At 45.9% G+C, this 24,949-nt stretch overlaps 1 protein-coding gene across 1 annotated transcript; it reads left to right on the top strand.

Annotated features, from left to right (window-relative positions):
- The first annotated feature begins 11,202 nt into the window (after positions 1-11,202).
- LOC129339746 (vomeronasal type-2 receptor 26-like) lies at positions 11,203-22,375 on the top strand. The gene is made up of 4 exons (XM_054994329.1): positions 11,203-12,057; positions 13,051-13,278; positions 20,208-20,334; positions 21,462-22,375. The coding sequence occupies exons 1-4, from the start codon at positions 11,203-11,205 to the stop codon at positions 22,373-22,375; spliced, it is 2,124 nt and encodes a 707-aa protein (XP_054850304.1).
- The last annotated feature ends 2,574 nt before the right edge of the window (positions 22,376-24,949 follow it).

The following is a 24,949-nucleotide window of genomic DNA, read 5'->3' as shown; positions in this document are numbered from 1 at the left end:
GCTCTCCCCCTTTAGTCCACACTGTCCTCTGCAGACCCCCCAGTTTCATAGAGATTGCACCCCGGGAAAGGCATGATCCATGGCTCTCCCCCTTTAGTCCCCACTGTCCTCTGCAGACCCCCCCCCCAGTTTCAGAGAGATTGCACCCCGGGAAAGGCATGATCCATGGCTCTCCCCCCCTTAGTCCCCACTGTCCTCTGCAGACCCCCCCAGTTTCAGAGAGATTGCACCCCAGGAAAGGCATGATCCATGGCTCTCCCCCTTTAGTCCCCACTGTCCTCTGCAGGCTCCCCCAGTTTCAGAGAGATTGCACCCCGGGAAAGGCATGATCCATGGCTCTCCCCCCTTAGTCCCCACTGTCGTCTGCAGGCTCCCCCAGTTTCATAGAGATTGTACCCCGGGAAAGGCCTGATCCATGGCTCTCCCCCCTTAGTCCCCACTGTCCTCTGCAGGCTCCCCCAGTTTCAGAGAGATTGCACCCTGGGAAAGGCATGATCCATGGCTCTCCCCCCTTAGTCCCCACTGTCCTCTGCAGACCCCCCCCCCAGTTTCAGAGAGATTGCACCCCAGGAAAGGCGTGATCCATGGCTCTCCCCCCTTAGTCCCCACTGTCCTCTGCAGGCTCCCCCAGTTTCAGAGAGATTGCACCCCGGGAAAGGCATGATCCAAAGCTCTCCCCCTTTAGTCCCCACTGTCCTCTGCAGACCCCCCCCCCCCAGTTTCAGAGAGATTGCACCCCAGGAAAGGCATGATCCATGGCTCTCCCCCTTTAGTCCCCACTGTCCTCTGCAGACCCCCCAGTTTCATAGAGATTGCACCCTGGGAAAGGCATGATCCATGGCTCTCCCCCTTTAGTCCCCACTGGCCTCTGCAGACCCCCCCCCCAGTTTCAGAGAGACTGCACCCCGGGAAAGGCATGATCCATGGCTCTCCCCCTTTAGTCCCCACTGTCCTCTGCAGACCCCCCCCCCCAGTTTCAGAGAGATTGCACCCCGGGAAAGGCCTGATCCATGGCTCTCCCGTTTTAGTCCCCACTGTCCTCTACAGACCCCCCCCCCCCAGTTTCATAGAGATTGCACACCGGGAAAGGCATGATCCATGGCTCTCCCCCTTTCGTCCTCACTGTCCTCTGAAGACACCCCCCCCCCCCCCAGTTTCTGAGAGATTTCACCCCAGGAAAACTAAGAGGAACTAAAATGTCCACCCTCTTTAGATACTGAAAAAAAATTGTTTCTCCTGGATTCTATGGCTTTTCATAATGTAATCCTCTGAAGGTGCCACTTCCTTCAAGGCACTGATCTCTTTAAGTGTCTCTGGCCCTAGGGAGGCCCGCCTGGCGTCGACCAGGGCCAGGGCCTTTTCAGTCCTGGCCCCGACCTGGTGGAATGCTCTGTCTTGCGAGACAAGGGCCCGGCAAGATTTGCTTGCATTTCGCCGGGCTTGTAAGACAGAGCTATTCCGCCAGGCATATGGCTAACGCCAGGCAGTGCCCGACCCCCCCCCCCCGTTAAACCATCACCATCACACAGAGGCATGTATGAACCACTATGCAGCATGAATTGTTATATTTAATGCTTTTAAATGTTTTTAAATGTATTATTTAATGTTTTTAAATGTTTTTAAACATGTTTGTATTTGTTATCCGCCCTGAGCCTGCGAAAGCGGGGAGGGCGGAATATAAATGTAATAAATTAAATTAAAATTAATTAAATTCTATGGTCTAGGAATCATCTTACATTCCAGGAAAATGCCAGACCCCCAACCTGACTCTGAAAACCAGCTTGAGGAGGAGGACTCTGTGCATGTGAATTTTTGCTGACTGCCCCCTTGAACTAATTGTGGAACCTTGGTGTTGGGGCTCCCCATGCCTGGACATCCTTATTTTGCTCTACGAGAGAAAATGCCCCACTTGTGGTGTTACCGTTACTATTCCAACTATGACCATTTCATGTGTCATTCCAACCAACGGGTCACTATAAGATATGTTTGTCACTCTACAAACATGGTGGCTTCTGTTACCAAGGATTCCACGCAGAGCTTAAAAAAAAAATCTTTTGTAGAAATTATTTTCCCTGTAATTACCAAAACACTGTAATTCGTTTACCCAGTCAAAACTCCAGGAACTCTCCAAAGGACATAATTGTAATTTTTTTTTAAAAAACCACTCTTCCATAATCATAACTATGATTAGGGACTGAAGACATACAGGTTATTTACTGATAATGCTAATCACTGTCCCTCAATTGACATTCAGATTTTGCTCCCAGAACCCTGTTGAGGTGAATGATAAAACTGTTGCATGTCCATCTCAGAGTGGTATTGTTTCCAGCTGTATTCCAAGCTACTGTGTATAATAAACTTTGGAGTAGCTGGAGAAAGCGAGTTGGACAGTCTGCACTTTGAGTGAAACTTTGCCATCATCTTGATGAAGTCTGTGATGCTGCTGCTACTACTTCCTTACATTCAGTGTGTAGAGACGGAACCTCTTCAGATACCGTATGAATGGCTCCAGCCAGGAGATATCATCGTTGGTGGGATTGTTTCTCATGTTCATTACTATTCTCACAGTTTTTCTTTCAAGAAAAACCCTTCTCAGGAGTCTGTTGACATGCCATGGTAAGGAATCAGTTTCTCTCAGCGAACAATGCCTGATTTTAAGTTAACAATTCTTTGTAACTGGAGAAACAGGTCTCTCTCTTCCCCACCACCTTCTTCTCTCTCTCTGTGTATGTGTGTTTGTGAAAGTAAAAGCCACAGAGGTAGTTACTACTCAGTTCTATATAATCCCAATATAGGTAGGAGTTCACAAAAAGAGAACAATTTAGAGAAAAATGATGCTTTGAAATCAATATGTTATTTAACGTATCTAAACTGCATACATTACATGTCATATATTTCAGAACTTTTCTGAGACCAAGTCCTCTTTCCCTGTTTCCATCTTCCCACCTGTCTTCCCCCAAAAGGAAGTTCTGTGCAATTTGAATTTTCCCACTGCCCCAGCATTCAGCTAAACCCATTTTCCCTTTGGAACTCCCTCCCCTCCCTTCTAGAACCATCTCAATTTGTATCATGTTTGGAACTTCACCCCCTCCATTTTCTTTGCAAGACTGACTGGCTGACAATCGGCAGAAGGCTTGTGAGGACAGGCACAGGAGGGAATGGTGCCATGTAACACCATGACATAATTGCCAGCTGAAAAAGGACAGAAGTGATGTCACCACATTGTGCAATGCTCTAGGAATCTCCCTGATCTCTGTGTTTTTTCTTGACCTTTTGAAGACCTCCCATATTTTCAAGACCTCCTTAAGTTCTCAGGTGCGCCCAGATGGCCCTAAAGGACTGTGGGAATAGCTCTTTCATCTGTGAAGGTTTCTCAGAGCGGGACCACAAGTGACGCCTGACACAGGTTGGACACTAGTCAGCTTCCCTCAAGTTTTGATGGGAAATGTAGGCATCCTGGTCTTGCAGCTTGACTCTGACTGCTGTCCAATGGACTTTTCAACTGTCACTTGTCCAACATTCTGCCAAGCTGCCTACATTTCCCATCAAAACTTGAGGGAAGCTGGCAAGTGTCCAACCTGTGTCAGGCGTCACTTGTGGTCCCGCTCTCAGTAACATCTCACTGCGAGAGGTGGAAGTTGGATTAGTTGGGCCTTTGATCTGATCCAACAAGGCTTTTTTAATGTGTTTATATCAAACTTCCTACGTTGAATAGAGGGTTTGACTAGACTCTTCCAATGATGTGAATTTATAAATTATCATTTGAAACAAAATACAATTTTTTTTTGCAGTTTTGTGCTAAAGTTCTATCAGCACATCCTGGCTTTGGTGTTTGCCATCAATGAGATCAATAACAATCTCAAGATCTTGCCGAACGTCACAATTGGGTTTCATATCCATGACAGCTACTATAAAGCAGCGATGACTTATCGTACTACTCTGGATCTACTTTTCAAATCACATAGGTTTGTTCCTAATTATAAATGTGGCTTTCTGAAAAATGTGATCGGTGTCATTGGGGGACTTGGTTCAGAAACCTCCTCGATTGTGGCAGACATCTTAGGCCTTTACAAAATTCCGCAGGTAGGATACGTATGATGTTACAACATCATTATGCTTGGTTTTTTAAAAAATCCCCCAGTACACTACAGCCATGATCCAAGTAGACATGTAGATTTATGATCCCCACATGGACAAAACCAGAGATACCCACCCAGGATGACCCATAGCTGAGAGGCAGAGGCCGACCCGGTGTATGTGGGGAAACCGACACAATGCAATAACAATGACATTGCAATGCTATATCATTAGTAAGTTTTCTTCACAAAAAAAGCAAATGATAACGATATAATGACAGGCTTAATTTTGTTGGTGGTTACAGGCATCTCTTTTAGGTGTGCAAAGACTAACTATCCATGCTTTTCGGGTAATAATTCTATGTTTGGGATTACTCTGTGTCAACACTGCATGTATGCCATGTTGTTTCTTTTCGCTTTCATTTATTTTGGTTCCCCCCCCCCCACTCCCACTGCTAACACCTTACTGCTGTGCGCTTTTGGTCATCGTAACATAATAGGATTGGGCATACATTTTTTTTTAAAGTAGAGGTGGAGATGTGATGGCACAAGTGACACCAACATTGATGCCAATAATGATGTCCATACCTCATCCATATCCCTTTTTATTTTATGGTGGTGTGAACAGAAAAAGACAGCATCCACACCAGAATTAAAAGCGATGTATGGAAAGACAGGTACAAATCTAATCCCTGAGTAGTAAACACTCAAAAAAAGAGGAGTAAATTGTCCATGTAGAAAAGGCACTAGCTAGGAACTGAAACTCTTCAAGTTAATACAAAACTTCAATTGTCTTCCAATAGTAAAAGGCTAAAGTCTGTTACAGTTTGCATCCCTCTGGTAATTCTGTTCAATATATGGGTGTTCATTGAATCCTACTATATAATTCTCTTAACGTCTTACGCGACGACTCACATAGATGCTGGTGCGCATGCCCGGGCGCACCAGCATAAAAGCGCGCCGAGGAGGCGGCTTCCGGAGGCGTCGCTTGATGCTGTGGGCTTCGCATCCCGGTTGAAGGGCGGCGCGCGGTACCAGCAAGCGCCGGGGGAACCGCGGCGGGAGAGAAGCCCGCCGCGCCGCTTTCGGCAGCGACGGGGCGAGGGCGAAGCGCTCGCTGCCGCGTCACCCCCGCCGCAGCAGGGCACGCCGCTTTGCAAAGACCCGGGACTTTGCACAGCGGCGGCTCTCCTCGTGGCGGCGCGGGAAGGGCGGCAAGGGCGCGCGCGGCAAGCCCCGGGGGAGCCGCGGCGGGAGAGAAGCCCGCCGCACCGCTCTGCAAAGACCCGGGGCTTTCCGCGGCGGCGGCGCTGCTCCTCTCGCAGCATCTCGCCCCGGGTCCGAGGAGAGCGGAGCGCAGGGAAGCCGCGCTAAACTCCCCTCAGGCCCGGCGAAAAGCGGTGCGGGCGGAGCGCCGCCGCCCTCCATCGCCCCTGGAGCCGCGGCGCCGCGTTCCGATTTAAGCCCCCATTTCCTCCCTCCCTGCCTTCCCCCACCGCACCCCACCTGTCTCTAACCCCTTCCCCAAACCCCATTGCCTCCCTCCTTGCCTTTCCCCTCTGCACCCCACCTGTCTCTCAGCCCTCTCCAAAACCCCATTGCCTCCCTCCTTGTCTTTCCCCTCCGCACCCCACCTGTCTCTCAGCCCTCTCCAAAACCCCATCTCCTACCTCCTTGACATTCCCTTCTGCACCCCACCAGTCTCTCAGCCATCTCCAAAACCCCATTGCCTCCCTCCTTGGCTTTCCCTTCTGCACCCCACCTGTCTCTCAGCCTTCTCCAAAACCCCATTTTCTCCCTCCTTGCCTTTCCCTTCTGCACCCCACCTGTCTCTCAGCCTTCTCCAAAACCCCATTTCCTCCCTCCTTGCCTTTCCCTTCTGCACCCCACCTGTCTCTCAGCCCTCTCCAAAACCCCATCTCCTCCCTCCTTGCCTTTCCCTTCTGCACCCCACCTGTCTCTCAGCCTTCTCCAAAACCCCATTTCCTCCCTCCTTGCCTTTCCCTTCTGCACCCCACCTGTCTCTCAGCCCTCTCCAAAACCCCATTTCCTCCCTCCTTGCCTTTCCCCTCTGCACCCCACCTGTCTCTCAGCCCTCTCCAAAACCCCATCTCCCTCCTTTCCTTTCCCTTCTGCACCCCACCAGTCTCTCAGCCCTCTCCAAAACCCCATCTCCTACCTCCTTGCCTTTCCCTTCTGCACCCCACCTGTCTCTCAGCCCTCTCCAAAACCCCATTTCCTCCCTCCTTGCCTTTCCCCTCCGCACCCCACCTGTCTCTCAGCCCTTTCCAAAACCCCATTTCCTCGCTCCTTGCCTTTCCCTTCTGCACCCCACCTGTCTCAGCCCTCTCCAAAACCCCATCTCCCTCCTTGCCTTTCCCTTCTGCACCCCACCAGTCTCTCAGCCCTCTCCAAAACCCCATTTCCTCCCTCCTTGGCTTTCCCTTCTGCATCCCACCTGTCTCTCAGCCCTCTCCAAAACCCCATTTCCTCGCTCCTTGCCTTTCCCTTCTGCACCCCACCTGTCTCTCAGCCCTCTCCAAAACCCCATCTCCTACCTCCTTGCCTTTCCCTTCTGCACCCCACCAGTCTCTCAGCCCTCTCCAAAACCCCATTTCCTCCCTCCTTGCCTTTCCCCTCCGCACCCCACCTGTCTCTCAGCCCTTTCCAAAACCCCATTTCCTCGCTCCTTGCCTTTCCCTTCTACACCCCACCTGTCTCTCAGCCCTCTCCAAAACCCCATCTCCTACATCCTTGCCTTTCCCTTCTGCACCCCACCAGTCTCTCAGCCCTCTCCAAAACCCCATTTCCTCCCTCCTTGCCTTTCCCCTCCGCACCCCACCTGTCTCTCAGCCCTCTCCAAAACCCCATTTCCTCCCTCCTTGGCTTTCCCCTCCGCACCCCACCTGTCTCTCAGCCCTCTCCAAAACCCCATTTCCTCCCTCCTTGCCTTTCCCCTCCGTACCCCACCTGTCTCTCAGCCCTTTCCAAAACCCCATTTTCTCCCTCCTTGCCTTTCCCTTCTGCACCCCACCTGTCTCTCAGCCTTCTCCAAACCCCCATTTCCTCCCTCCTTGCCTTTCCCTTCTGCACCCCACCTGTCTCTCAGCCCTCTCCAAAACCCCATTTCCTCGCTCCTTGCCTTTCCCTTCTGCACCCCACCTGTCTCTCAGCCCTCTCCAAAACCCCATCTCCTACCTCCTTGCCTTTCCCTTCTGCACCCCACCTGTCTCTCAGCCCTCTCCAAAACCCCATCTCCTCCCTCCTTGCCTTTCCCTTCTGCACCCCACCTGTCTCTCAGCCCTTTCCAAAACCCCATTTCCTCCCTCCTTGCCTTTCCCTTCTGCACCCCACCTGTCTCTCAGCCCTCTCCAAAACCCCATCTCCCTCCTTGCCTTTCCCTTCTGCACCCCACCAGTCTCTCAGTCCTCTCCAAAACCCCATTTCCTCCCTCCTTGGCTTTCCCTTCTGCACCCCACCTGTCTCTCAGCCCTCTCCAAAACCCCATCTCCCTCCTTGCCTTTCCCTTCTGCACCCCACCAGTCTCTAAGCCCTCTCCAAAACCCCATTTCCTCCCTCCTTGCCTTTCCCTTCCGCACCCCACCTGTCTCTAACCCCTTACCCAAACCCCATTGCCTCCCTCCTTGCCTTTCCCCACCTGTCTCTAACCCCTTACCCAAACCCCATTGCCTCCCTCCTTGCCTTTCCCCTCTGCACCCCACCTGTCTCTCAGCCTTCTCCAAAACCCCATTTCCTCCCTCCTTGCCTTTCCCTTCCGCACCCCACCTGTCTCTAACCCCTTACCCAAACCCCATTGCCTCCCTCCTTGTCTTTCTCCTCTGCACCCCACCTGTCTCTAACCCCTTACCCAAAACCCATTGCCTCCCTCCTTGCCTTTCCCCTCTGCACCCCACCTGTCTCTAACCCCTTACCCAAACCCCATTGCCTCCCTCCTTCTCTTTCCCCTCCGCACCCCACCTGTCTCTCAGCCTTCTCCAAAACCCCATTTCCTCCCTCCCTGCGTTTCCCCTCCGCACCCCACCTGTCTCTAACCCCTTACCCAAACCCCATTGCCTCCCTCCTTGCCTTTCCCCTCCATTCCCCACCTGTCTCTCAGCCCTCTCCAAAACCCCATTGCCTCCCTCCTTGCCTTTCCCCTGTGCACCCCACCTGTCTCTCAGCCCTCTCCAAAACCCCATTGCCTCCCTCCTTGCCTTTCCCCTCTGCACCCCACCTGTCTCTCAGCCCTCTCCAAAACCCCATCTCCTCCCTCCTTGCCTTTCCCCTGTGCACCCCACCTGTCTCTCAGCCCTCTCCAAAACCCCATCTCCTCCCTCCTTGCCTTTCCCCTCTGCACCCCACCTGTCTTTCAGCCCTCTCCAAAACCCCATCTCCTCCCTCCTTGCCTTTCCCCTCTGCACCCCACCTGTCTCTCAGCCCTCTCCAAAACCCCATTTTCTCCCTCCTTGCCTTTCCCTTCTGCACCCCACCTGTCTCTCAGCCTTCTCCAAAACCCCATTTCCTCCCTTCTTGCCTTTCCCTTCCACACCCCACCTGTCTCTCAGCCTTCTCCAAAACCCCATTTCCTCCCTTCTTGCCTTTCCCTTCCACACCCCACCTGTCTCTCAGCCTTCTCCAAAACCCCATTTCATCACTCCTTGCCTTTCCCTTCTGCATCCCACCTGTCTCTCAGCCCTCTCCAAAACCCCATTTCCTCCCTCCTTGCCTTTCCCTTCCGCATCCCACCTGTCTCTCAGCCCTCTCCAAAACCCCATTTCCTCCCTCCTTGCCTTTCCCCTCCGTACCCCACCTGTCTCTCAGCCCTCCCCTGGAGGGGAAAAGGCAGGGAGGGAGGCAATGGGGTTTTGGAGATGGGTCAGAGGCAGGTGGGGTGTGGAGGAGAAAGGCAGATAGGGAGGCAATGGACTTTGGAGGAGGGCTGAGAGACAGGTGGGGTGTGGAGGGGAAAGGCCTTCCCCAAACTTTCATTGCCTCCCTACCTACCATCCCTCCCCAGACCCCTCCTGCTTTTCATCTCTCCCTAGACCCCCCTTGCTCCCCACCTGCCAGCCCTTTCTAACTACACCCTCCCACCAGCCCTCCCCAGCCCCAGCTTTCTAGAGCCCGTTGTATTTATTTGCACAGCGGGCTCTGTTTTTAGTTTGTTAATAATTTCACTACACCAAATACTCCTTATTGAACTACAGATAGGAACAATTTCATGGATCTAAGTAGGGTCAGTATTTGCTTCAACACTAGCCAGTTTGACATTATTTGTTCATTCATTGTTCCTAGAAAGTCCAGATGATATCTTTGGAAGTTTTATTTTGCTACCATAGACTAACACATCTACTCTATTGAAATGTTCCCTTGGCAAGGAAATATGTTCCCTGGGCAAGGACTTAACATGTTTTCTGTTGAAGGAATGGAGGCTTCTCTTGTGGTGTTTTGTATTATTTGCTATATCTCTAAAAGGACATTGCAGAACTGGAAAAGCACAAAAGAGAGCAACCCAGATGATTAAAGCATTGGAACAACTTTCCATTGAGGAAAGGTTGAAAACTCTGGGACTTTTCGTTCTAGAAAAAAGATGGCAAACGGGAGATGTGACAGAGCTTTATAAAACTATCCACGAATTCGACAAAGTGGATAGAGGGAGCTTTTTTCTTCTTCCATAGTTCTAGAACTCAAAGTCACCCAGTGAAATTCCTGGGAAATAGGTTCAGAAGAAAAAAAAGGAAATACCATTTTAATCCACGAGTTATATAACTATGTAATTCACTATCAGTTGAGGTAATGAAAGCCACAATAATAGATTATTTCAAAAAGGGGTTATACAGATTCATATACGGGAGGTCCATCATTTGGTACTATGTTACCTAAATGGTGGGTCTCCTTGTGAGTTGGGGGAGTTAGCATGCAAGGAGAAGCAATGAGAGGAGGAAGCTATGAGATCTTCCACCAGTATATTTGAGGATTGCTCTCAGAGAACTCTTTGAAAGAACCAGGCAAGTGTTCATCAGGAATGATTTTTATTAAGAGGAAAAGGCAAACACACCAAAAACATACACAGCATATACACAAAACTAACTAGAAAGCAGTGGAGAAATGAAGAGAAGTATAGGATCAGGTGGTATTTTACAGAAGATAAAGGACGTCCATAGAACGTAGCCACCATGCAGCCAGCGCTTCACAACAAGAGGCTCCGACACGTGTCTGAGGGTTGTTGTAGGATCCAAGAACATACACACACAACTGTGATGGAGGGTTCCCAATTATACTGTTGAATGCACCGTGGGGCAGGATGGCATCTTCTTCCCGTAAACAATAACTTAATGGCTTTCTCTGAGGCGAGACAATAATAATAGGAAAGGTTTGATTAAACCTTCCTGGGTGTTGCTGGAGGTAAAAAGGTGCTTGATGACTTATGATGGCTGGATGGGTGGGGCTTATCAGATTCCTGAATAGCTCAGATGGGGAGAGTGGATAAGGGAAGATGGGTAGGGTGTAGATGTGATTAATTCGGGAACTCCTGGAAGACCCGTTGTCTTAAGATCTTTGCACATCTCCAGGGATGTGGGGCTGGTAGTCAGTCTTGCCAATGACTCACATGCCAGTAATTTTCCAGGGCTTGGCAGCCATTTCCTACCTCGCCAGGCAGTGTTTCTGTTTCTGAAGGCCCTGTTGGCCGTCCAAGGCAACTGGTTGGCTGCTGTATGAAAAAGGATGCTGTGTGAAAAAAATTATTAACTGGGCTATTACAATTTATGTCTTTCCAACCTGGTTTCTGCAAAGTCCAAGCCATTGTGTCCAGCCAATCAGTCAGGATAGCAAGCTTTTCAATAAATAGAATAAACCAATCTCATTGGTCATAAAATTGCGCAGGGACCTACCTCTTAATTTATCTATAGATAAAACAGAACTAATATTTCTTCTATGATTTCCTCCATTGAAGAGGTTAAAGTATAGCTATATTCACTATTCTGTTGTCTTGAGAGCAAATGTTTGTATAAAACAAAAAATTTGTAAATAAGAATATAATGAGTGATAATGTCCTCACAATTTCTTGCCACTCTCTCTAATGTATGCCTCTTAGATTTCATATGGTTCCCTTGAATCAGCAATCATGGATGGAAATCACATCCCTTCCTTTTACCGCATGGTCCCCAATGAAGACTTTCAATACGCAGGAATTGTCAAGTTACTTCGGCATTTCAGATGGAAATGGGTGGGGCTTATCATTTCAGATAATGATAGAGGAGATCATTTTTTGCAGGTTGTGGAGCCGATGCTTTCCAGGAATGGAATCTGTATAGCTTTCATAGAAAGGTTGCAACCAGCTTTGCGTTTTGAGACCATAGAAGAAATGCTAACTAACTTTTTCACTAATAGTCCAGATTTTCTGGAGAGAAAAGCCAACGTAGTTATTGTATATGGAGATATTACAGCTATAACACGGCTGACAAGCATTTTATGGATACCCAAATTAATGATTTTCCCGATAGACCCTGAGTATATGGAGAGAACCTCTGCTGGAAAAGTGTGGATTATGACAGCCCAGACCGATTTCGCCTTCACAACCTTTCAAAGGTTTTTGGATATACAGATGTTTCATGGTGCTCTTTCTTTCACAGGTCACTCAAATGAGGTTAATGGTTTCCGAAAATTTCTTCAGACTGTAAAGCCTTTCTGGGCAAGAGGAGATAGTTTTATCAAGGATGTTTGGGAACAAATGTTCGACTGTTCGTTCCCAAATTCTGTGGATCCAACACAGTTCAGTGAAACTTGTACGGGGGAGGAGAGCTTGGAGAGTGTTCCAGCAACATTTTTTGAAATGAGCATGACAGGCCACAGCTACAGTATCTACAATGCTGTCTGTGCTGTGGCACATGCCTTCCATCTCATGCACTCTTCTACAGCCAACCATAAAACAATGAAGGATGTGAGCAGATTGGCTCCCCTGAATGTGGAGCCCTGGAAGGTAATCTGCCTCTGTTGATAGAAGTAATAAGAATAGGAAAAGAGGCTGCTGGACGGGGGCAGATCTACTATGAAGCTAATGAAGCTTAAGATTCAGGGCCCCTAATCCTGGAGGGGCCCTGAAGCAACTTTTTTTAATGAGTGAATTTTTCAACATCTTTGATGGAGTTTTTTAAAGTGTTTGTTATTAGACTAAGACTATTTTAGTGACAAAAATCATAAGCCAATGGGTTGAAGTACTTAATATTGACCTTAGAATATGCTCTGATACCTGTTTCATATGGCCTCAAAATGTCCCTGTAATTGGTCAAATTTCAAAATTTTCTCAGGGTCTTGTAGCACCTGAACTCCCAGCTGTATGGGCTTGCTGTGCTCGCCAGAATCTATTCATAGCCTACATTTTGAGAGCGGGATCCTTGAATCCTTTGTTGGTGCAGGGCTTAATATTTCTATGGCCTCAAAATGTCCCTGTAATTGGTCAAATTTCAAAATTTTCTCAGGTCTTGTAGCACGTGAACTCCCAGCTGTATGGGCTTGCTGTGCTCGCCAGAATCTATTCATAGCCTACATTTTGAGAGCGGGATCCTTGAATCCTTTGTTGGTGCAGGGCTTAATATTTCTATGGGGCTCACTGTATGGCCTTATAGAACTATTAAGTGGCATAAATAAATAGTCCAAGGCTATTAATAATTATGATGATAATAATAAATAATAATAATTAGTTGGTTTCAGTTTCCCTTTAAAAAGCCCCCCAAAAGCCCGATCTCCTGCCCATGGTTTCAAAATCCCCATAATATTTTATATTTCTAATCCAGAGTGGGATGAGACCCAGTACCATGATTCTTCAAATACAAGACTCTTGGTTTCATAACTCAAGTCTCCTCTAGATTAAAAATCAAAACCTTTCTCTGAAAGTTGTTTTAACATCCTTTTGATCATATTGCACCATCTTATAATTGCTTTGATTCCCACCCCCTTCTCTCTTTCTGCCTAGCTCCACTCATTTCTGCAGAAGATCGCATTCAACAACAGTGCTGGAGATGAAATTGCATTCAACCATCAGGGAGAACTAGAGGCGGGGTTTGATATTACAAACTTAGTCACTTTCCCAAATAACTCCTATGTCAGAGTGCAAGTTGGAAGGTTGGACGTTCAGAGCCCTTTATGGGAAGAGCTCCGTATTCAAAAGGATAAAATTGAGTGGCACAGGGGTCTGACTCAGGTGAGAGAAACCTGCAGTGTCTCTCAACTGACAGAAACCAGAGAGTCATCCATCCAAACAGGTATCAGTAGGTTTCAGGACAATATCTCTGCTTCACGCCATATGATCAAATCCAATGGTGATTGTGGCAAATCGGGGCCTTTCTTCCTGCTGGTAGGCCCCGCTCTGCCTACCCCTCCCTTTTTGCCTAGCCAGGCACCTGAAGGGGCTGTCTCACTTTTCTGTCTCTGGGTAGTTGCTGCCACCACTGTCCCCGTATGGGTTTCTGGTTAGGCAGGACAGCCTCCTAACCTCCCTTTGGTTAAGTCCCTTTGTATTCCTTGACCTCTCTCCCCCCCTCCTAGCAGACCCAAGCAGTTGGGGATCTATGTGGAACAGAGGGTCTTCATTCCTTCATTAATCAACAAAATGTATTTAAGATCATAACTCCATCCAGACAAGTATGCAGTGAACGGAAGACAATATATAACATAAGGAAATAAAAAACAAAACCTCTAATGTTTCTCCCTCCTTCTCTATACTCATGCCCTAGCTGGATGTTTTATAGGGCAGGCACGATACTTTGTTACTGGGGTTTTAACTCAAACCTACCACTCCCCTCAGAGCCATTCCCCTCTCTCCTCAGCCACTGTCAACTTTTTAACTCCCCTCCACCAACTGACTCACTCTCCCTCCAATCAACTTCCATTCCAGAACTGGCCCCTCCCTCCTGTAGCACCTAGAAAGGTAAATTCACCAACAGAATGGTGTTTCTCCACACCGATAGCCAGGGCTTTTTTTCTGGGAAAAGAGGTGGTGAAACTCAGGACCGCATAATGACATCACTTTGGGTCAGTTGGAACAAGGGACAGCACCACTTACAACCTCGAGGCTGATGGCTCAGGAGGAGGCTGCCGATGCACTGTTCCTCAGTGGGACCCTCTGGTGAGGACCCGCGGTGGCTGAGGGATCAGGCCCCCAGTCTGAATGACATGTTCTCTCCTTCCCATGCCGGAAATACCAGCGCACTCCTCTTTGGCCTGGTGGTTGCTGGGGGATCTTCCCACTTACCCCCCACATAACAGGTCCTCTCCCTCCCATCCTTTCCAGCAAGGCAGGAAGTGCTGGAAATAGCAATGTCTGGTGTACTGCAGCAGCAAGAAGGAAGAAGAGCCTTCTATGCAAGGGGCAGCAAGGATCACTTAGTTAGGACAGTTAGAGCAGCATCTCTCTTGTTTTCTGGAAGTCATTGTCAGTCTACCGAGTTTCAAGTTACTCTGATTTCTTCTCCCACCCCTTGCGGGAAGAAATCCAAGGTCTCTTGAGTCAAAGGTTATTTATTGAGAGTGTCCATAGGTAATCCAAAGGCTAGGATAGCTTCTGGCTGTACACAAAACCCTTGTTGAGAATGACGTGTTAATTGCTTGTTACAGTATATCAAACCCTCCAGTCCATCCCCCCCTTTGCCTGTACAGAGCTGGGAATGTGGAGGTGGTTTCTCCAAGGTCGCTGTGGCGAGCCATCTTAGATAAGGCTGTCTTGGGAACCAACGTTGTCTGTGAACCTGCGCACAAAAACAACACTGGAAAAGTACAGAAAGTGAGACTAGAGAGAAAAGATGGAAGTGCTGTGGGTCACAGTCCTGACAGTCATTTCCTTGTCTTGTCCCCTATTGGGCTAAACAGGGCAATATCCTGCTTCTTCTCTCTCCTGCCACACTTCTTCTTCTCTCTCTGCAAGATGTAGTCAGATAGCAAGGGAACCTATCTCTTCTCTTTACTATCAAGTATGTATTTTCCTCAAATAAACTCTTTGCCTCTTTAATCAGCACAGCGTAACTTCACTGCTCTTTTTGCACTCAGCTAACAGGGTTATGGGCCCAGCACTCACACGTGCTGTAATTAGAGAGAGCAATTAACTTCTGCCGGAGCTCAGACAGCCGCAGGCTAAAGTATAGATGGCAGACAATAGAGGAAAGATGGCAGACTCCTGGGGAGCACAGCAGGCGTTCTATGTCAACTGATTAAGTGACGAGAACTACGAAATCTGGTCAGAAAGGATTAAGGCCCAACTCATTGAACAAGAAGTCTGGGACACAGTTAAAGATGCCAAGCCTGCAGGAGACCCACAAAAAGAAGCCAAATGGGTAAAAAATGACGGCCGGGCAAGATCCATTATCATTAATGCTTTAAGTGATAAACAGTTGTTAAGAGTTATTCATGAGCTGTTAGCGGTTGAAATGTGGCGGTCTCTTGCAAAAATTAACAGACAGGAATCAATTAAAAGAAAAATTTTGCTCATCAAACAATTGTATCAAATTCAAATGCAGCCTCAGCAACAACTAAGGGATCATATTTCAAATTTTATGGAAATATCACAAAAATTAAGATCCCTTGGAAAACAAATAGAAGATGAGGATTTGGCAATAATTTTGTTAAGCAGCCTTCCTCAATCCTATGCAAGCATTGTGCATGTCTTAAAAATGCAGGAAAACCTAAGCCTAAATTATGTGCTTGCAAGATTACAAGAAGAAAGTCTTAATAGACAATTTCATAAAGAGCAGTCCAATGAACATGCCTTGAGAGTTAGCTCAAGGAATGATTCCTCCTGCAGTTTCTGTGGGAAGAAGGGCCATCTAAAAAGAAACTGCCATTTTCTTGAATCACAAAGAGCAAGCAACTCCCAGCCACACGGGATAGAGACAAAAGGCTTTAGGAATGCCTTGGTGAGTCAATGGCTCACCAAATGCTAATAGCCGACCTAATGCTGGCAGATCAAATAAGAAATGTTTAAATGTTGTCGCAAAAGATGCAAGTGTATTCCAATGGACAGTTGATTCTGGCTGCAATCATCATTTAGCTAAAGATGAAGAGTTATTTGATGAAATGAATACACATTGCAAAACAATGTATACTGACCGCTCGGGGACGAGGCAATGTAACTGCATATTGTGCACTAACCAGTGGCCAAGTTAAAGAAGTGCAGATTGTTGACTGTCTTTATATACCTGAACTGAAAAGCAACCTCCTCTCTGTCTCAGCCATGGCTCAGAAGGGGATAAAAACTGTTCAAAGGAGAGACGTTTTATTAGCAATGAAGGTGAATTAATTGCTCAGGGCACATTTAAGGATGGACTGTATATGTTTGATTGCTCTGAAAGAAGAGTAAATCTAATTAGAGGATGCAATCACAAGAATTGTTCTCAACTTATTCATAGAAGGCTTGGACATGCTAATATAGATTATATATATCAGCTTGAAAGGCAGAATCTGACTAATGATTTGCAAATGAGAAAATGTCCTGATGCAGAGAAATGTGTTTGCTGTGTTCAAGCCAAAGGCACAAGACCTTCTTTCACCAGCAGAGTGAGAAGCAAACCACAAGGCCACTGGAGCTGATTCATAGTGATCTTTGTGGACCAATGGGAACAGTAACACCCAGTGGAAGTAAGTACATTCTGACTTTTACTGATGATTTTTCAAGATTTACTGTAACTTACCTGCTCAGAAAGAAGAGCCAAGTACTGGAGAAATTCAAGCTGTACCTAGCAATGGTGCAGAACAGATTCCAGAGAAAACCAATGGCTATCCGCACAGACAATGGAGGTGAGTACGTGGGGAAGGAGATGACAAGCTTCCTAGCAGCTGAAGGAATAGAGCATCACCTGACCATGCCCTACACCCCCAAGCTCAATGGGATAGCGGAGAGGAAAAATCGTTCTCTCACAGAAATGTGCAGAAGCATGCTCCAAGAAGCAGAGCTACCTCAAAAATATTGGGGAGAAGCTATCAACACTGCTGCCTATCTGCAGAACATGCTGCCTACAAAGAGTGCAAGCAGCACACCATTTGAACTGTGGTACAACTGCAAGCCCAATGTAAGGCATCTGAGTGTTTGGATCAAAGGCCTACACTTATGTTCCAAAGGAAAAGAGGTCTAAGATGGATCTCAGAACAGAATAAGGCATATTTGTTGGATATGCACTGGGATGCAAAGGATACCGAATCCTCAACCTAGAGACAGACATGGTGAAGATTTGCAACATGGTATACATTGATGAAAGAGAGAAGGCAAGCAGGCCAGACACCAGAGAATCTACACCAAAGGAAGCTGATGCAGCACAGCAGCCAGAGATTGTGCAACTCTGGAACCTGACTGAGACACATGAGACACCTGCAGAGCCCACAGAAAGAGAAGGGGAAGCAGAGCCAAGTGTCAGGCGCTCAGCCAGAACAAACAAAGGAGTTCCACCAATGAAATTCTCTTACCAGGCAAAAACAGAAGCTGTACCAGAACCTTCTAGCTGGGAAGACATAGAAGGAATGCCAACAAGAGAAGCAGAGAAATGGAGAAGAGCTGTAAAAGAAGAAATTGACTCTCTGATCCAGAACAAGACATGGATTCTCACAGAACTACCACCTGGAAAGAGGACAGTAGGATGCAAATGGATCTTCAAAACCAAATTTGATGCAGATGGAGAAGTACAGAAGTAAAAAACAAGACTAGTTGCAAAGGGATATTTACAGAAGTATGGAGAAGACTATGATGAAACCTTTGCACCAGTAGTGAAACACACTTCAGTAAAAGATCCAGAGGAGTTAGCCGTGTTAGTCTGTAGTAGCAAAATCAAAAAGAGTCCAGTAGCACCTTTAAGACTAACCAATTTTATTGTAGCATAAGCTTTCGAGAATCAAGTTCTCTTCGTCAGATGCATGATACAAACTGGGCAAATACAGAAGAGGAGGAGGGAGAGGGGAGAGAAGAGGACATATATCAGAAGGGGACAAGATGCAATTAGCGGGGAGGCAACCAAAACATTCCTTTGCTAGTAAATGTAAACATCTCCTTTTGGTGTGGAGTCAGTTTGCCATGTTAGTTTGTAGCAGTATAAGCATCCAATTCCTATGTAGTATAAGCCTTCGATAACCACAGCTTTCCCTGCCAGATGCATCTGACAAAGAGAACTGTGGTCCCCAAAAGCCCATACCAGGCGCCACTGGGCTCCCCCAGACCACACCGCTGTAAAGGAAATCTGTTACCTGTGATAATGTGATAACCATTCATAGTCTCTATTCAGTCCCAGCTTGACAGAGTCAAATTTGCATATGAATTCCAATTCAGCAGCCTCCCGTTGGATTTTGTTTTTGAAAGGTTTCTGTTGAACCACAGCAACCTTTAAGTCTTTGATGGGATGTCCTGGTAGATTGAAGTGTTCTCCCACTGGTTTTTGGAAGTTGGCATTTCTAATGTCAGATTTGTGTCCATTTATTCTTTTGCGTAGAGGTTGGCTGGTTTGTCCAATGTACAGAGCAGAAGGACATTGTTGGCACATGAGGGCATATATCAGAGATTGGAGGATGAGCAGCTGTAAGAGCAAGAGACAGTGTAGTTGATGCCATTGGGTCCTGTAATTGTATTCCCTGGGTAGATATAGGGGCAGAGCTGGCATCTGGGTCTGTTGCAGGGCCTGGTACCTGTGCTGGTGACTCTGCTGGCCGATTCATGATTGTAAGTGAGAAGTCGTTTAAGGTTGGGGGGCTGTCTGTAGGCAAGGAAAGGTCTTCCACCCAGGGCTTGTGAGAGAGAGGTATCATTTTCCAGGATGGGTTGTAGCTCACTGATGATACATTGGATGGGTTTGAGCTGGGAGCTATAGGTGACAACCAGTGGTGTTCTGTTGTTAGTTCCTTTAGGTTTGTCCTGGAGCAGACTGTTTCTGGGTACTAGTCTGGCCCTGTTGATTTGTTTCTTCACTTCATTTGGTGGGTACTGTAGTCTCAAAAATGCTTGTTGTAAATCTCTTAAGTGTGAGTCTCGGTCGAGAGCATTGGAGCAGATACGGTTGTAACGTAAGGCTTGGCTGTAGACAATAGACCGAGTGGTATGTTTAGGGTGGTAGCTGGAGGCATGTAGATATGAGTATCGGTCTGTTGGTTTCCGGTATAGGGTGGTATTTATTCGTCCATTATGTAGTTGTACAGTGGTGTCCAGGAAGTGTACCTGTTGTGTAGAGTGGTCCAGGCTTAGGTTGATAGTAGGGTGAAAGTTATTGAAGTCCTGATGAAATCTCTCAAGGGCTTCCTTCCCATGGGTCCAAATGATGAAGATGTCATCCAGGAATCTTAAGTATAGTAGTGGTTCCAGTGGATGGGAGCTGAGGAAGCGTTACTCCAAGTCTGCCATGAATACATAGGAATACATACACTTTTTTACACTTTTTACACTTCAGTAAGAACACTACTGAGCATAGCAGCCGCAGGGAAGATGCATGTGGAGCATCTGGATGTGAAAACTGCTTTTCTACATGGAGAGCTGGAAGAAGACGTGTATATGATACAGCCTCCTGGATTTGAACAGTCCAAAGACAGACGACTTGTGTGCAAACTGCAGAAGAGCATTTATGGACTGAAACAGGCTGCAAGGGCCTGGAACCAGAAACTGAACCAAATGCTCATCAAAGAAGGATTCAAGCAAGGCGGCGCAGAATGCTGCCTGTACTCAAGAAAGAAAGACAGCAAATGGACTTTTATTCTAATTTATGTAGATGATCTTCTCCTTTGTCAGCTCAGCAGGCCCTTTTGGGTTTCTGCTCAATCAGACAGATCCATTTTGTTGTCGCCAGGCCAAGTTTATTTCAGTTGTATAACCAGTCATTTGGAATTACCTTCAGGAAAACTTTGAGGAAGAAGGATGGTTTGACAGAAAACATGCGAGGCTTTTTTTTTTCCTTCAGAAAAGGCATTCAAGAAATAATTGTGTACATTGTAGTTTGTGTGCTGGTTAAGCTTTTCATTTTTTAAAAAAATCTTGTATTATGGTCCGATATTTTTCAAGCTTCATTTATTGTAAACAGCTCTTATTTCCAGAGAGTATGGTATATGCATTTTCGAATATATTCAGTATATAAACAACCTCTCTCAACTTTAAATTCATCCTTTGTTCAAGAGCAGGTGCCTCCCTTTTCTCTCTGCAATGACTTCTGCAAGCCTGGTTACAGCAGGAAAAAGAAGGAAGGGGACAAATTTTGTTGTTATGATTGTGCTTCATGTCCAGAAGGGAAGATATCAAACCAGGAAGGTAGGAGATGAATTGTTAAATTGGATCTAATTTAAGTATCCAGGAAATCTGTGGCATTGGAGGCAGGAATGCTGCTCAGAAGGGTCTTACTATATAACTGACTAAGCGTATTTCAGACAACTCACTTTACACCCTGGTGCACCACCAGAGGGCACTTCCATGGAGGGAAGCCTAGGAAAGGCGCCATGTCCCTCCAGAAAACATGCCATGGTGGGAAGCCCAGGATGGGAGCAGATGGCAATGCCCGCCTTCCGCCTTCACCCAGCTGGTATTAGGAGTGGAGCAGGTGGCAATGCCCACCCCCTGCCTTCACCAGCTGGAATCAGTGATGGAGGAGGAGTGAATGTCTGCCTGCCCGCCCTCCCATTTCTAGAGCCCGTTGTATTTTTCCCCACAACGGACTTTGTTGCTAGTGTTTTAATATTTGTATACTTGGGCAATGGGGAGAAATGGCTAAACATGGTTTTTTAGAACATGTAGTAGAAACATTCCAAGATACATCACGAGCAGAACACTATTTATGGCTTAGGCACAACAAAAAAGTATTGCTGCCTGAATATGCAGGAGGAATTACATTAGAAGTGAGATTCAGCAAAGTAACTCATTTGTCTTCATAACCCCTGAACTGTTAAGACAGCATGGAGCAGGTAAATTAAAATGTAAAAGAAAACAGAATTTCTTGGCTGGGAACCAGTAAATTCACTTCTAAGGAGAACATTGGAAGAAGAAAAGCACCTCTATTATCCCATCTGCAATCCCAACAATAACCAGTTACATTTGCTTCAAGTGGGGTAGTAATTAAGTGAGAACTCCTGAATTCTCTCTCTCCTGAACTTTCTGAGCTTCACTCCTGAGCCACTTCTGTTCTTTCATATTCTAACTCCCCTTGTGTCCTTGAGTTATTCCCCCTGTCCACTTTCCCCATATATTGATACACCATTCTGTTCAGCGTAATTTTCAATCAATTGCACTCCATGAAATTTCTTATTACGTATTTTTATTTGAACTGCTTTAAAAATCTTTGTGAGGTTTAAAAGTATGAAGTTAGGCGGCATCTCGGAAAGGCACTTTTTAATTCCCAATCAAAACTGGAGTAACTTTAAAATACTCTCATGTTCTTATTTCAGACATGGATTACTGTATCACTTGCCAAGAAGGTCACTATCCAAACAAGGCCAGAGATCAGTGTATGCCTAAGCTTCCACGATTCCTTTCTTTTCAAGAACCTTTGGGCATTATTTTAGCTTTATTGGCTCTTTGTTTTTCTCTGATGACACTTCTGGTACTTGGAACTTTCCTTAAGCACCGAGATACCCCCATAGTCAAAGCCAACAACCGGAGCCTCACCTACATTCTCCTCATCTCACTACTTCTTTCCTTCCTCTGCTGTTTGCTCTTCATTGGACCACCGGAAAAGGTGACCTGCCTCCTCCAACCAACCACTTTTGGCATCGTCTTCTCAGTGGCTCTTTCTTCCATTTTGGCAAAAACCACTACAGTGGTGGTGGCTTTCATGGCCTCCAACCCAGGAAATATTTTTAGGAAATGGATGGGGAAAAAATTAGCACATTCCATTGTCTTTTCCTGCTCTCTGGTTCAGGGTCTCATTTGTGCTGTATGGCTGGCAACCTCTCCTCCATTCCCAGACCGGGACACTCTCTCGCTATCAGAAGAAATCCTAGTGCAATGTCATGAAGGGTCTGTCACTCTATTTTACTGTGTTTTGGGCTACCTGGGCTTCCTCTCTACAATCACCTTCATTGTGGCTTTCCTAGCCAGGAAGTTACCTGATACTTTCAATGAGGCCAAGTTCATTACCTTCAGCATGTTGGTCTTTTGCAGTGTTTGGCTCTCTTTTCTTCCAACGTATCTCAGTACCAAGACAAAATACATGGTGGCTGTTGAGGTCTTCTCCATTTTGGCCTCGAGTTCTGGGTTACTGGGGTGCATCTTTTGCCCCAAATGCTATATCATTCTATTGAGACCTGAACTGAACAGCAAAGAGCAGTTGGTGAGGAAAAAGCATGCCAGTATTTCATAACGAACCCCTTTGTTCTGTTGTTCTGTGTTTCCACTGAATTGTCTAAGGATTATCCATGGATTATGCAAAATTTGTAAGTTACTAAAACATCTAATTCATGTCCTTCCATTTTCTAAACCAAATTCAATAACTACATTTTGCTAATAATGTTGTTGCAAAATGACATTCTTATATGACATTTTAAAAAATGGTTCCCATGATAAAAATCAGTTGTGAAATTTTGGAAATGAATATGTGAATATTGTTTACAGCGTGCCTATACTGCTTTCTCTCCTTGTCTGTTCAAATAAATGCATTTCCCATATAAATGACTCCTTTTTACCTTTAGAATGTGAAACTTATGGCTATTGTGTACACTAAAGGAGGCCAAGCCCTGGGGCCTAATCCAGCTCTTTGGTTCTTCTTTTCTGCCCTGCAAAATCATATTCTTTAGCATGTGCATAGTGTTGCATATAAATTACCCCAATAATTCTACCAGAAATGGCATCAATGGACTGATGGGGGATTTGGAAGTGCTACGGTCTTGGACGCCACATCAACACTTTCACACATGAGGATCCCGACATTTGTTCACCCCTAAAATTATTTTGACTTAACTGTTTGGTTTTGCTGGTTGCAAATAGAGAACTGATTTTTGTGGTGATCGCTGTGAATCTTTGCCGATCCGTTCTTAGGTGTTCAATTGGTTGCTTCACTGTCCACTTTCACCATATTCCTTTCTCATCATGCAATACAATGCAACTGGCTTTTTGCTCATGCACATTCTCAGGTTCTCTGGTCAGGTCCTAGTAGGCAATTTTCTAACCGAAATTCACAAATTATAAATAAATTTATATCTATAAAGAGAAGTATCCTGACTGATTCATCATCGCCCAGCCCAAACAAGTGCCCACTTAGTTTGGCCCACTTAGTTTGGCCAAACAGGTGCCCACTTAGTTCTTTAGTGAACCATTGATCTGGTCAGCCTGTTCTATTGTAGCTCCAACCCATGCTCTTGTCATTATACCTGTGGTATAATCAGTAGGAGGTCTGTAATTGTCTTGTGCAGAACATCGTCTTTCTACTTCCTGAAAGATGTGCTTAATATTCAGCACAGTAGTATTTTGTTTCTATTGCTGTTTACTGTCTTTACATTGTTTTGTTGTGAGCTTCTATGAAGAAGGTGTATCTGTGTGTATAAACACAGATTAGTAACTTCTTAAGTGTAAATCCTTCCATTGTTCATAGACAGAAGCCTCCATTCTCTCTGTGCAATGACTTTTGCTACCCTGGTTACAGCAGGAAGGTGAAGGAGGGGAAAAATCCTGCTGCTATGATTGTACTCCATGTCCAAAAGGGAAGATGTCAGACCAAGAAGGTAAGAAAAGAAGGAATATGAAGTCAATCAACTATCCAGAAATTTGAAGGGAAAGAAACCAGGCGTGGTCCCCCAGGTGGGCATTTTTATGCCTGCATTTCAGGGGGATGCAAGAAAGAGGTTAAAGTGATTTTCCCCCTTATCCATTTCACAAGTTATTTACAATGATTTAATTAATTTTGGACAAATTTTAATGGGTTAAAAGGACATGGAATAGCAAAGTTCATTTTATGTATAACATCACTGTGGTGAAAATGAATTGAGAGACATTAAAATAGAGACTCTTTCAATATAAAAGGGAGAAAAGAGTCCCTTTGTCTTCAGAGATGTCCAGGATTCTGTATAATTTTTGAGGGAAAATACCTATAATGAGAGGGGGTGTGGATACAGAAATCTTTGGGATATGGAAGTGAATTTAAATACTCTCCTAACAAAAAAAGATGGCTTTAGGAGAGGAGATGAAGGCTATGGCGATCCCCTCATGCTCCATAAAGCAATATATGTCCCAAAACAGAGTCCATTATCTCTGGGAACAGCACAGTTTTCAAATAAATACTCTTAGGTTGGGACAGGTTTATAAATGTGTACTTCTCAGGATAGAAAGTAGAGGGGTAAATGGAATTTTGGGAAGGGACAATTGCAATTGCTTTACATTTTTTTGTATGCCTCTTTTAGAAATGGATTAGTGTGTCACTCATCCATAACATCATTATCCAAACAAGACCAATTTTTTTCTCTTTAGTGGATCCTTGGGCACTCCACCTCTCATCACAGCTCTGCTGTTGGGAATCTTCCTTAAGCATAGGGACATACCCACAGTCAAAGCCAATTTCTCTCTTTCTATTATTCCTTTCTCTTAATTGGATGTAAAAAATTGACCTGCTGCCTCCAATGGACAGGTTTTTGCAACATCTTCTCAACAGCTGTTTCCCTGGTGTTGGCAAAATCCCCTGATTTGGTAGCTGTTTTCATGGGCTCCAAGCCAAGAAATATTTGTAGGATACAGGTGGGGAAAAGGTGGCACATTCAGTTGTCTTTCCTTGTTCCCTTATTCAAGTAGGCGGTGGCATTTGTGCTATTAGGTTGGGTACTTCACCAGTATTTCCAAATTAAGTCAGCTTCTTCTTACTGTGTGAGGAAAGATTCTAAAGAGTTTTTATCTTCTTCTTTCAGATAATGATTCTTGCATCACTTGCCCAGAGGGTCATTATCCAAAC

The sequence above is a fragment of the Eublepharis macularius genome, chromosome 12, assembly GCF_028583425.1.
Source record: "Eublepharis macularius isolate TG4126 chromosome 12, MPM_Emac_v1.0, whole genome shotgun sequence".
NCBI classification, from domain to species: Eukaryota; Metazoa; Chordata; class Lepidosauria; order Squamata; family Eublepharidae; genus Eublepharis; species Eublepharis macularius.
This window is presented reverse-complemented; position numbering and strand designations above follow the sequence as displayed.